Source organism: Typopeltis vanoorti, chromosome 7 (assembly GCF_054136105.1).
Source record: "Typopeltis vanoorti isolate ZY-2024b chromosome 7, IOZ_Tvanoo_1.0, whole genome shotgun sequence".
NCBI lineage: Eukaryota > Metazoa > Arthropoda > Arachnida > Uropygi > Thelyphonidae > Typopeltis > Typopeltis vanoorti.
This window is the reverse complement of record NC_143555.1, coordinates 49975260-49989305: the sequence shown is the minus strand read 5'-3', so window position 1 is coordinate 49989305 and position 14046 is coordinate 49975260. Positions and strand designations below refer to the sequence as shown.

The window sequence follows — 14046 nt, the reverse complement described above, 5'->3', positions numbered from 1 at the left end:
CATGTGTATTTCATGTACAAAGAAACTGATAGACCAAGAATACTGATAAAATATTCTAAAATATATTCCAATTAAATCATACATAACAGTATTCTTGGTTTATAGAAAAATTACATTTCCTAGATCAAGAAGATGTCAGATAACATTTTATATAATTGAGAGAACTGAGTATGTAAATACATATCATTATATATATGTGTGTGTGTGTGTGTGTGTGTGTGTGTATATGTGTGTTTCTATCAGATTATTGTGTATAATTCTTTGTACTTTGACACCTGAAGAAGTTTGTTTACCAACGAAACTAGTAGTGTCCCCCATTAAACCTTATTCTTTATAATTCTTGGTGTTTTAGTCATTTAAATTAAATTAATAAACGTTGTTTAACTGAGTAAATCTGAATACGAATATATGTACATATATATATTTATTTATTTAAGGATTATTTCCTCCTCCAACAACTCCTGATGAAGTAGGCAGCAGAGTATTAGCACAACAAAGATTTGAAGAACAAGGGGTAAGGATTTGTTTTGTTTTCAATTATATTATGCTTTTGTTATTTTAATCTGAAAAATGTTACATTTTGCTAAATTTATTTAACTTGCCAGTAACTTAGATATTTTCCATCACGCAGTGTGAGACTACATCTTTTTGGTCTTGCACCACGTAATAAAAAATTGGATGCCAGGAGTGGCTTTAAAAATTACTTTACTGTGTTTTGTTTAGGGTCACCTGAATAAGTAATCCTTACCTACTCATGATACTAAATGATTCTAGGTTTACAATTTTTTGTTCATAGATTATGAAGAAAAATTGAGACTAGTGGTATCAGACATCTATTCTTTGTAAGACAAAATTTTTTAAAGAATGCAGACCATGTTCACTTAACCAGAAAGGTATTTATCCATTGGACATCTCCCTCAGTTCAGTTGTTAAGAGTATGAACTCTCCTACTTACCACCTAAAAGCACTTTGCAGAATTGTTAAGAAGATGCATAGGCTCCACAGACTTACACCAAAAATTCAGTACACTTTTAATAGAGAAACAAAATTATCCACTGATATTACCGAATATTTTTATTTTTTAGTTTATTTGTTGTGTCACACAGACTAATATGGTAGGGAATCAGATGAATAAATTTATATCAAAGAGAAAAATTACTCAAAATACTAAACTAGCTGTACACAAAGCAGTGTTCAAACCAACAGTGTTGGGTTAGAAATAAAAGTTACTCAAAGCTTGGAGACCACAGATATGAGAGTTCTGAAAAAAAAATTATGGGATTCGAGAGATGGCAGAATCATTAAAAATGAAGATGAAAATAAAAATGAAGAACGGAACTTGACATCATTAGCATTCAGAAATGTGTGAGTAGAACAAATCTCAAGTAATATTGTCACATAAACAGAATACAAGAGAAAAGATTACCAAGGTAAGTATTTGTTACCAAAATATATTGGGAAAATTTGGAGAAAAGAGCAAAGTGAATAATAATGGCAAATATTTGTTGAATTTTTGCTCAGGACATGGACTGGCTATTACTAACACCATGTTCCAACATAAAAATGTGCACAAATTCACATGGAGAGAAGAGGCAAGAAATAAGAAAAGTCTCATTGACTATGTTATTGTTAATAGTCATGTTTTCTCCCTTGTGCAGGACACCAAGAGTGTACAGAGGATTTGAAATTCGAAGTGATCACTATTTAGTCTTGAGCCAGATGAAATTGAATTTCATATTGAAAAGAATAACATGTAAATATGATTCATTGGCAAGCCTCGAAGAAAACCTTGATTGATTCAGCCAGAGAGGCATGTGGTGGGGTTGTCTGCGTGGATAGAAAAATCAGAACTCCGTGGACACAGGAAGTTAAAGAGGCAGCGAAGGAAAAGAAGAAAGCATATCAAAAGTTCCAGGCAAATAAGTCAGCTTGTGCTCTTAGAGAATACAGAGACAAATGTAAGAAAGCTAAACAGTGTGTAAAACTAGCTAAACAAAAGTCATGGGAGGACTTTGGCAAGAACATAGAAAATAAATATCAAGAAGATGGCAAAATATTTTGGAGATTGTTGAAGAAGCTAAGAAATGGAGGAAAGAGTACTGTGAAAGGAGTTAGAGATGATAAAGGTGACATGAAAGCAGGAGAAAAGATATCCTTGAAGTATGGAGTAATTACTTCGAGAAATTGCTAAATGAAACAAGCAGTGATAGCACAGTGGTAAAAAACACTCAACAGGCATATAGTCAAGAATACATATCCATACTTGGAGTAGAAAAAGCCATCAAAGGCTTGAAATGTGGAAAGGCAGCAGGAGTAGATGATATTCGACCAGAAATGCTGAAGTATGGTGGTATAAAAGTCTTGCAGTGGCTGCGCTGCATAGTTCAGAAGGCCTGGACAGAGGGGGCGAATTCCCGATGATTGGAGTAGAGCTCTCATAGTACCCATATATAAAATGGGAAATAAAACTGAATGTGAGAATTACAGAGGTATTTCCCTACTGGGTGTTCCTGGTAAGATATATGCAAGTGTACTTGAGAAATGGTTGAGAATAATTGTAGAAGAAAAGTTTGGTGAAGAACAAGCTGGATTCTGGCCAAATAGAAGCTGTCAGGATCAGATCTTCACTTTGCGACAAATAGTGGAGAAATCATGGGAATATAACGAAGATCTCTATTTGAGATTTGTAGATAGATCTGGAAAAGGCATATGATAAGGTGCCAAGAGAGAAGCTATTCAATATGCTACAGTTATATGGTGTCAATGGGGCATTATATCAAGCAATACTTGGTCTTTATTTCAGTTGTAAGTCAGCAGTTAGAATTAATGGAAGTACAGGAAGATGGTGTAATGTTAAATCTGGTGTGAGACAAGGATGTACATTATCTCCTCTGTTATTTATTATCTATATGGATCACATTATGAAGGAAAGTGGTATTAAACATGCTATCAAAATTGGAGATGTTAATGTCAGCTCTTTGCTTTATGCGGACTCTTTGCTTTATGTTATACTTATCAATAAATCCGCTAGGAGTCTGCAAGATTCCTTGAATAAATTGAATAACTGTTTTAATAGATGTGGTATGAAGGTCAGCAATAAAAAGACAAAGACAATGAAAATATGCTGAATCGTTGAAAATGTCAACTGCATTCTGAACGGAGAACCTGTGGAACAAGTAAAACATTTCACCTACTTAGGCACGATTTTTAGTGAAGATGGTAAATTAAATATGGAAATGGATAATAGAATCAATAAAGCTGGTATAGTAGGAAGTCAATTGAATAAATTCATATAGAATAAGAGAGAAATTAGTCGGAACCCTAAATTAGCTGTATATAAGACAGTGTTCAAACCAATTTTAACTTATGGATCTGAGAGCTGGGTCAGAAGTAAAACACTTGACCAGAGACTAGAGACCACAGATATGAGCATCTTGAGAAAGATTAGAGGCATGAACAGATGGCATCAATGGCAATATCATATTAAAAACGAGGATATTAGGAAAGAACTTGACATTGTCAGCATCCAGGAATGCGTTAGCAGAGCTAATCTCAGGTGGTATGGTCACTTATTGGCAAAACAAGTGTTCTCTGCCAGGTTGGCAGCAAAACGACCCAGAGGAAGACTAAGATATAGGTGGATTGATATGGTACAAAGTACCTTAGACGACAAAATATAAGATCTGATGATATTGGAGTCTTGACAAGTAACAGACTGATCTGGAGGAAAATTGTAGATAGGAAGTTAGTAATGATGTAAATTTTTCATCTAATACTATCATATCCTGTACATTTATCATTTCTAGATATTGTAATAATGGCATCTTACTGAATATCTGCATAAAATCCCATATAGGCAAGAGAGTTTCAAGCCATATATTCTTATATAAATAAAAATAAAATGACATCAACAAAACAAAGACACAAAGCAGTTTTCTTTGTAGAGAATTATGTCATACAAGAACTGGACCACTTGTGTAAACAGTGAAAATATTAAGTAACAGTTGCATGAAAACATTACAGGCCCTTCTGCCCTATGGCATTACTATAAAGACACTTTTCTGCTGAACTCACATCTGTCATTCTTCCAGTTTCCTTTAAGCCTATAAAAATGTGAATGACAGCTGGTCAGTACTCATATTGTCTAGCTACATACCTTCAGAACCAGCATCCACTCTTCTTTCATTCTGGCTAGCTATTTCTGTTCTCTGGAAGTGCTTTCTTCACTTTAACATAGTTCAAGAGCTATGTTAAAGTGAAGAAAGCATTTCCAAAATTTACCTTTAGCCCACCCATGTGTGCCCACACACTTAATACTGATGCACTGTAGGGTCTACAAACTCTCATGTATTGGATTGATATAAAAATTATATAACTGATTGTTATATAAGATTGCATGATATACCACTGTATAAATCAATTTGTTTCATCTATTAATTTTCACCAAGATGTGACCAACTTCTTCAGAATGATAATAACATAAAAATACATTTGAACGATGTAAAATAAACAGAGCATAACTGTTTCATTCAAAAGGTAAAGCATAACATTTTGTCTTTGTTAATGCAGTACACTTTCACTATAGTGAACATCACTAAGAAGAAATGAAGTGCTGAACAAACTACAAAAAAGTCCTGACCTAAGTCCTGTAGAATCAATGCTATTTTGAGCTCACTATTACAAATAGTGAAAGTGCAAAACCTTCATGACAGTAGAATGGATTTCTTAGTAAATTATGTTATGATCAATGCTTGGAAATTTTCACCTCCATCATCAAATTCCTGACATATATCTACAAGGGGCATACAGGATAATATGATAGTACTACATGAAAAACTTACATCATTACTAAATTGCTATCAACAATTTTCCTTCAGATCAATCTGTTATCTGTCAAGACTCCAACATTATCAGATCTTATATTTCTATATACCTTATATATCTTCTAAGGCATATTTTACTATATCAATCCACCTATATCTTGGTCTTCTTCTGGGTCTTTTTCCTACCAACCTGGCAGAGAATACTTGTCTTACTAATCTTTCCTCTCCAATTCTGTTTAAGTGTTCATACCACCTGACATTAGCTCTGCTAACATATTCCTGGATGCTAACAAAGTCAAGTTCTTTCCTGTTATCCTTGTGTTTAATATGATATTGCCATTGGTGTCATCTGTTCATGACCCCTGATCTTTCTCAGGACTCTCATATCTGTGATTTCTAGTCTTTGGCCAAGTGTCATCATCAAATTCCTGACATGTATCCTCAAGTACAGGATATTATGATAGTACAATATTAAGAACATACATCATTACAACGATTTTCCTCCAAATCATTCTGTTACATATCAAGATTCCAAAATTATCAGATCTTATATTTCTATCTTCTAAAGCACTTTTTACTGTATCAATCTACATGTATCTTGGTCTTCCTCTGGGTCATTTTCCTCTCACCACAGAGAAAATACTTGTTTTGCTAATTTTCCTCTCCCATTCTATTTAAGTGACCTGAGATTAGCTCTGCTAACACATTCCTGGATGCTAAAAATGCTAAGTTCTTTCCTAATATCCTCATTTTTAATATGATATTACCATTGATGCCATCTGTTCATGCCCCTAATCTTTCTAAGGACTCTCATATCTGTGGTCTCTAGTCGTTGGTCAAGTGTTTTACTTCTAACCTAATTCTCAGATCCATAAGTTAAAATTGGTTTGAACCCTGTCTTGTATACTGCTAATTTAGTGTTTTGACTACTTTCTCTCTTATTCCATATAAATTTATTCAGTTGACTTCCTACCATACTGGCTTTGTGATTCTGTTGTGTGTTTCATATTTAATTTACAGTCTTCACCAAAAATTATGCCTAATCAGCTGAAATGTTTTACTTATTCTGTAGGTTCTCCATTCACGATGCAGTTGATATTTTCAATGTTTCTGCCTATTTTCATTGTTTTTGTCTTCTTATTGCTGATTTTCATACCAAATTTATTACAACAGTTATTCAATTTAGTCACAGAATCTTGCAGACTTGTATTGGATTTATTTAAAAGTATAACATCATCTGCATAAAGTAAGGAGCTGAGATGAATAATTCCAATTTTAATATCAGATTTAATACTGCTTTCCATCATAATGTGATCCATATAGTATAATGATTAACAGAGATGATAATATACATCCTTGTTTCACATCAGATTTAAAATCAAACCATCTTCCAGTAATGTCAGTTCTAACTTTCGACTTACAATTCAAATAAAGACTAAGTATTACTTGATATAATGCAGGTTGGCAGGTAAAAACACCCAGAGGAAGATCAAAATATAGGTGGATGGATATGGTAAAAAGTGCCTTAGAAGACAGAAATATAAGATCTGATAATGATGAAGTCTTGACAGGTAACAAATTGATTTGGAGGAAAATTGTAGATAGGAAGTTAGTGGTGATGTAAGTTTTTCATGTAGTAGTACTATCATATCCTGTACACCCCTTTAGTTAGATGTCAGGAATTTCATGATTATGATGATATAATGCCCCATTGACTCCATATAACTGTACCATTTTGAATAGCTTTTCTCTTGGCACCTTGTCATATGATTTTTGCAGGTCTACAAAACTTAAATACGGATCTTTGTTATATTCCCACAATTTCTTAACTATTTGTCATAAAGTAAAAACCTGACTTGACAGTATTTGGCTTGAATCCAGCTTCTTCACCAAGCTTGCCTTCCATATTCCTTCTCAACTGTTTCTCAAGTATACTTGCCTAAATCTTACCAGGAACATTCAGTAGTGAAATACTTCTGTTATTCTCACATTCAATTTTATTTTCCTTTTTTGTATATAGGTACTACAAGAGCTTCACTCCAATCATCTGGAATTCATCCCTCTGTCCAGGCCTTCTGAACAATGCAGTGCAACCACTGCAAGACTTTTATACCTCCATACGTGAGCATTTCTGGTTGAATATGATCTACTTCTGCTGCCTTTCCACATTTCAGGCTTTTGATGGCTTTTTCTTCTTCAATAATGGATGTGTATTCCTGATTGCATGCCTGTTGAGTGTTTTTTTTTTTTTTTTTTTTTTTTTTGCTACTGTTTTTTCACTGCTTTTTTCGTTTAGCAATTTTTCAAAGTAATTACTCCATACATCAAGGATATCTTTTCTCCAGTTTTCATGTCACCTTTATCATCGCTAATTTCCTTTTACAGCACTCTTTCCTCCATTTCAGAGCTTCTTCAACAACCTCCAGACTATCTTGCCACATTCTTGATATTTATTTTCTATGTTCTTGCCAAAGTCCTCCCATGACTTTTGTTTAGCTAATTTTACACAGTGTTTAGCTTTCTTACATTTGTCTCTGTATTCTCTAAGAGCACAAGCTGACTTATTTGACAGGAACTTTCGATATGCTTTCTTCTTTTCCTTCACTGCCTCTTTAACTTCCTGTGTCCCCCATGGAGTTCTGATTTTTCTATCCTTGCAGACAACTTCACCAAATGCCTCTCTGGCTGAATCAATCAGGGTTTTCTTCAAGGTTTGCCACTGAATCTCCAAGGTTTGGTTCCTGTTCTCAAACTCTTTCATCTTTTCTTGAATAATGTTTGTGTATTTTAGTCTACAGTTTTCATCTGAGAGCTGCTGAACTTTTATTCGCTTTAAAACTTTCTTACATGTTATTCTTTTCAATATGAAATTCAATTTTATCCTGCTCAAGACTAAATGGCGATCACTTTCAATTTCAAATCCTCTGTACACTAGTGTCATGAAGCAGTGAGAAAACATCACTATCAACAATAACATAGTGAACGAGACTTCTCTTATTCCTTGCCTCTTGTCTCCATGTGAATTTGTGCACATTTTTATGTTAGAACAAGGTGTTAGTAATAACCAGTCCATGTCCTGAGCAGAAATTCAAAAGGTATTTGCCATTATTATTAACTTTGCTCTTTTCTCCAAATTTTCCCAAAATATTTTTGTATGTCTGACAATCATTTCCTACTCTGCTATTTAGATCCCCAACAAGGACCAACTTTTCGTTTTTCATTGTGTCAGATGCTTTCTCTAAAGCCTCAAAAAATTCCTGCAATTCTACCTTAATAGAATCTTCTGTGGGACATAGGTACAAATAAATCTCATCGTCCAGTTCCCCCATTCTGATATTTGCCCACATCACTCTACTTGATAATTCCTGCCATTCAAGAAAATTAGCCTCATAATTAGAACATGGTTGCCATAGGAGTAACTATAGTTGAATGCTATAGCTACTCCTTTTCCCTGATTGTTATTGCCTGAATATAACATTTTGTTTATTGCTTAGAAAGATCTCACTAGTTTTTATCTTTTTTGTTTCTGTTATCCCTATTATATTGATCCGGTACTTATTCAATTCCTCAGCCAGCTCCATGTCTTTGCCATTCAAGCTTCTTATGTTGATAGTACCAATCTTGAACTCTGGTGTTGTTGGGTTGGGGTGTGTTTCAGGATTTGTTCCAGTAGCTGACTTTTTGCTGTTGCCCTGGCGAAAACAGTGGGAACGTGTTTAACCGGTTGACACCCTAACCAGCAGGAAATTCTGTCATGTTGTGCCATCATTTTATATTGTTTGTTGAAGCCAATAAGAATATAATTTGGTTGGCTAAATCCCAGATTGCTATCTCATCCTTGTTCATTATCCATGTAGATACCCAACATGGTGCACCATAAGAAGGTGAGGATTGGACATTACAACAGAAGCCCTGGTCAGTTCTCTGCATTCTTGTAAAATCTATGTGGTGATCTCCTCTCAGTTATACTGCTTTGATCCTTAAGCACCCCTGGAAATTTTCATTCACATGATATTTTTAACTTGATATACCCAGAAAAACAGCAACATGTAATATATGCATTAGCATGGCGTAGGCATGAAAGGAGATTTCCATGTCTTAGAGAGGAGGGTAACTCTGATTACTTTGAATGGTTAAGCAATTTTGGCTCATATACTTTTTATTCATTGAAACTGGGTGTACTTCAATTGTTTCACTGTCTTTGTTGCTGACAACATCTTAGTAAAATATTTAACACAAACAAAAAAAACCCAAACCTTTCTAACAGCTGTTACTTCTATAAATTGAAAAATATTGGATTGGTAGTTTAATCATGTGCATTATTATGCAGTCTGCACATTTTTATGTAAACTCTGGATGTCATTGCTGGCATAAGGTCACAAATGTTACATACACTAATTAATGACATCTGGAAGTCATTTAGATGGATAAGTCAAAGATAAAATAGCATTTTTTTTATGCGACTCCCATCCACAAAAAGTTATGTAAAGTTATAGTACATTAACACTGTGGTTGTTTTCAGATTTTTTCTTCTATTTTTGTTCATTTTTATATGAAAAATTACAAGAAACATATAATATTAACAAAAATAGTATACAGAATTTTGACTTCTACAATTTTACAACACACACTGTACTTAAGAAAAATATAATAAAAGAGAAGCTAATAAACACGCAATATTTTATAGTTAAGACAACTGGATTTCTATTGAAGAGTGATTGATTTAAGAAGAAAACTTGCTGAAATCATCAAACAAAGGAAATGGGAAAAGTGATAGTTCTTCTCAGGTACTTCAAGAAAATTATCAGCATTTAGATGGAAAACTATTTCCAGGAAATACTTCTAATCAAAGAAATACTGTATATTATATCATATTTCTTTAATTTACAGTTTTGAGAGAACAGCATGTGAATATATGTTAGACAGAGACCTAATGTCTATCATTAGGTCTCTGTCTAGTTAGGAAGCTTTGTTCACACCAGCAATGCCAATCACTTGTCTCCCCTCTTAGCAATTAGTCGATAAAGTCGATTGACTGCTTAAGTTTTCAGGCTATTTTTGATTTTGATTCTGGTACAGGGTGCACACATTATTTCATTATGAAGACTTCAGGTAAGTGACATTAATTTAAGCTGTTGTAACATATTGAAATTTATACATTAATTCTGGGATTTTCATGTTTATACTTGTTTTATACTCGTCTAGTTCTTTCTTATATGTTTCCTGTTGTCATTTTTGTATGATTGGTTCTCACCAATCCTTTGTGTTCTTTCATGATTGTTTTTTTTGTCATTTCCTCTGTTCTGTTTACCTATGTTATATTTATTTAGTGGCATCTACAATTTTCTACCCTATTCTTCCTATGGTTTTAGTGGGCCCTTATACATTCATAAAGCACCATTGGATTTCCTAACCAGTATTTCAGAATACGATGGTTAGCCCTATGACTCTAGCATATTTTGTTTGTAAATTTCATGTGTTTGCCTGGTCTTTCTGTTTTGGGTATTTATTAATCTTTCTTTTTTAAAAAAAAATTTTTTTCCCCAAGTAGTAGCATGCATTGATTGTGATGATCAAAATTCCATAGGCTATTGCATAATGGTTTACTTTGATTGTCCTTTCTCTCTTAATTTCTCTTTTTCTCCCTTTTTGCTATACCTAGCAGAATTTGGATGTTTTCTTTGATGTCAATATACATTTGATTTATGCTTTTTTCAGTACAAGCATTTAAAGTAATGATCAGTTATTATTATTTAATATGTTATTTTAAATAATACAATACTAAAGATGAAATTATAAGCTATTGAAAGAATTATTTACTCCTTAGCTTTTCAAAATTTAAGAAAATTATCAGCAGTTGGCAAAATACTTCGTAATTGCCAACTGCTAATACTTGAAACTTTGCATAGGAGGGAAGTAAGTTGAAGGACTGATTAATGTGTTTGGGGATGATCCCAACAGATCTACTAAAGCTTTTCTTTCTGTATGTGAGTTGAAACCATAGTAACCCAAGTGAATGCCTCCATCTTTTGCATACTTAATTCTTGGGAATAAAGGGGGGGGGGGGGGCAGGACAGTTTTGTTAGATGCACTGTAGAGAACCTTGCATTTTAACAAACTGTTTCTCTGGTCAGTACTGATTTCCATAGTGAGCTCCAGCTTTATATTGTCAAACACAAGTGTCATTGTTGATCTGATTATATTGTGTTTCATATCCCATCTCTGATATGTTAAACAGTTTTATAGCACAGAACACCACCAATGCTTAAGTATTAAACCTTGATATGTATTATGGCACTGTGTGGATGACTGAACCATTTTCGTTGCTTTTTCAACTGCTAGGTATATCTATAATGTGAGATGTAATGAATTTTTGTTTATTACAGAATTAGAATGTATGGAGAAAGGTGATCTCTTGCTTTTGAGTGGCCTCACTACCTTCCTGCCCGCCCTCTGCCTATACAAAGAATTTTGCATGCTTAGCTTCTTTAATGTCAGATGAAGTGGCATGGGTGATTGGAGAATAGAGGAGTGAAGGCAGCTCAAGACCCCGAGTTTTTCACATAAGATAAAGTGACCCTTCTGTAGATAGTTTTCTTAACTCCTGGGTGTATTGCACGGTGGTTATTGTATGATGTTGGTGACAGTTTTCATATTGTAACCATTACGTATTCAAACTCCTAGTTTTTCTCCTCATTAGGGTGTTGATGCTTTTTCTTTCTGTATATGTAAGCGTCTTCTGACTAGAGACAGAGATACTTGAAAAGGAAGTGTTATGTTACTTCCACTTCATTTCTTCTGCTTCTAATTCTAGGATGCAAATTCAACGAGCTCTTCTTTGAGTCCTGGCTGTATCAGAAAAATGTCATCAATATCTGTGACCCAGTTTTTTTTTTTTTTTTTAAGGGGTATCTTTCCAAAGCCTGCTATTTGAACATTTCCATGTAAATATTAGCAAGTTTTGGTGAGACTGATGAGCACATTACAGCCTGCTTTCTGTTCAGACATATTGTTGTCTTCTAGATAATGAGGGAGGAGTGACAGGATGTAGGTAGAAAAAGCTTATAAAAGGATCATATGGTTGTGAATAGGCTGATACAAGCAAACTAGCAGTGTCCATGGGTTCTGAGATTGTCTTTATTTTTTTATTAAAATTTCTGGAATTTTTTAATATACTAGTCCATCTTTCCAACAGTCATGTTGGAGAATGTCTGTCATCTACAACCAATTGCAATTCCAATTATCTGTAAAATACTTTAAATATTTAATAGATCCTCGGAGTGAGTGGATATTTGGGAAGTTGGTATTCAATTTTTTAGATCAGTTGCAGAACTCCTGATAACATTTTTGGTTTATTGTGGGTGGTCATGTTGGGTCAACACTCAAAATCCTGTTGGTATTCGTGTCCTGTAGTAGATCCTCCATTTTGTTCTTATAATATATCTAAAATGACTGTGGAGTTATTGGTCAACTTTAAGCACTGATGTCTTGATTGTTACATGTGTTCTTTAATAGTGTGGTATTAAAGAACAGGATGGGCATTTACAATTAAGCAAAACTGCTGAGGCCTTTCTTCCAATAGGCTGTTATGTCCACTTTGAGACTATTTTTAAGAGCTAATGTAATGTGGATACTATATGGGATGATGCTTTTCTTTTTTCTTTTTTTTTTTAACTTTCCTTTTGTAAGGCAGATTTCTTTTGAGACTTTCATTTTTTGTATTAATGCTTTATTTATTTATTTATTTCATTAGAATCTGTCAAGTCTGTCCCAGAAAGCTCTGAGACTTGCTAACTGTATATAAGCTTTACAAATAAAATTTATCTAAATGGGACAGACTTTATCATGTTGCTGAAATGTGTTCCTTGAGTTGTGATTTTGATATGCTTCTATAAATCCTAGATACTCTTTTTGTATGGAAATGATAAAAACATGAATTGTCCCTCTTGTTCATCTTTGCAGAAAAATCCATATTGGGTAACATTTAGCAGTGCAGATCTGGTTTAGCCTTCTGCAAAGCCAGAGAGAGATAATATTATTTGGTCACAGACCAAAGCACCTTGCATCATCTCATATGACAGTTATATCCAGATATTTAAAGAAGCATTGGAAAGGATTGATTCACCTATATGCAGTAAGAATCAAAGTTCATTATTCAAACACCGATCATCTCATGTTATAAAACAATTTAACATAGCACAGATGGCATATAAAAAACAGTATGTGAGTCAGCCAGATCAATGAAAACATTTTCATTTTACATCACATATATGAAGAATAATTGTGCTGTTTTACCAGAAAGTATCTAAAGATCTTGGCCTTTTGAATGATGTAACTCAGCATTTCCCAAACTATGTTCTGCTGAAAGCGAATAAGTATTCCGTGAAAAATTATCAAAATTAATATGAGCCTGGAATGGTTTTAAATGCTGCGACACGTTCAAACATGTTTGAAAAACAGGTGCTCCTCACTTTGCGTGTGGATTGTGCCATTAAGGCCAGCCCACACTGGTCTTGACTCAGCCACCCGCGGTTGTCGACACCTCCGAGCATGAGTGAAGTACAGAGGTATCTATTTTAGGAAACGTGTGGTCACAAGCAAGGTCAATGCGATGCACTGCGGCCCAGCATGCCTGTAGTGTGCGCTGTCGCATTTTTGCGATGCAATACAGCCTGCTGCAGCAATAGCGTGCGCTTATCTTTACATTGAATAAGAGACCAATGATACTCAATTCTAACCAAGGTGTTCTGTTAAAATTTCAGGATTTGTGATATGTTCCATCATAGGAAAAGTTTGAGAAACCCTGATGTAACTGCTCTTTAACACCTTTTATTTATTTATTTATTTTATTTATATTATTTTTTTTTTAATATATATATATATTTATCTTGAGGAAGTAGACCATGGATTTTGGGAAACTAGTAAATAAAATAAATTGATTTATATTTTTGATATATCACATTGTTATGTAACATGAAAAACAACCACAGAAGCATCAGTATGAAATGACAATAACACATAATGAGTTTAACGTTTCTTCTATGCATCGGGAGTGTCTCTGTATACATTGTAACCTCCCCTGAGAGTAATAGATAAATGATTACAGAACAAAAATTTATATCTGGAAGCTGCAGATTTTATTGAAAATAATACAATATTATTTGCCTTTTTGATTTTGGCTTGATTGAAATTGTGGCTGAAGTAACTAAGGCTGTCGTGTTGG

At 34.0% G+C, this 14046-nt stretch overlaps 1 protein-coding gene across 1 annotated transcript in view; it reads left to right on the top strand.

Moving 5' to 3' along the window:
* Positions 1-14046, top strand: part of Sf3a1 (splicing factor 3a subunit 1) — a 265118-nt gene that overhangs the window by 141536 nt on the left and 109536 nt on the right. Inside the window, exon 10 of the mRNA XM_090395253.1 lies at positions 438-514. Coding sequence (XP_090251379.1) covers positions 438-514 — 77 coding nt within the window. The remainder of the gene's footprint in view (positions 1-437; positions 515-14046) is intronic.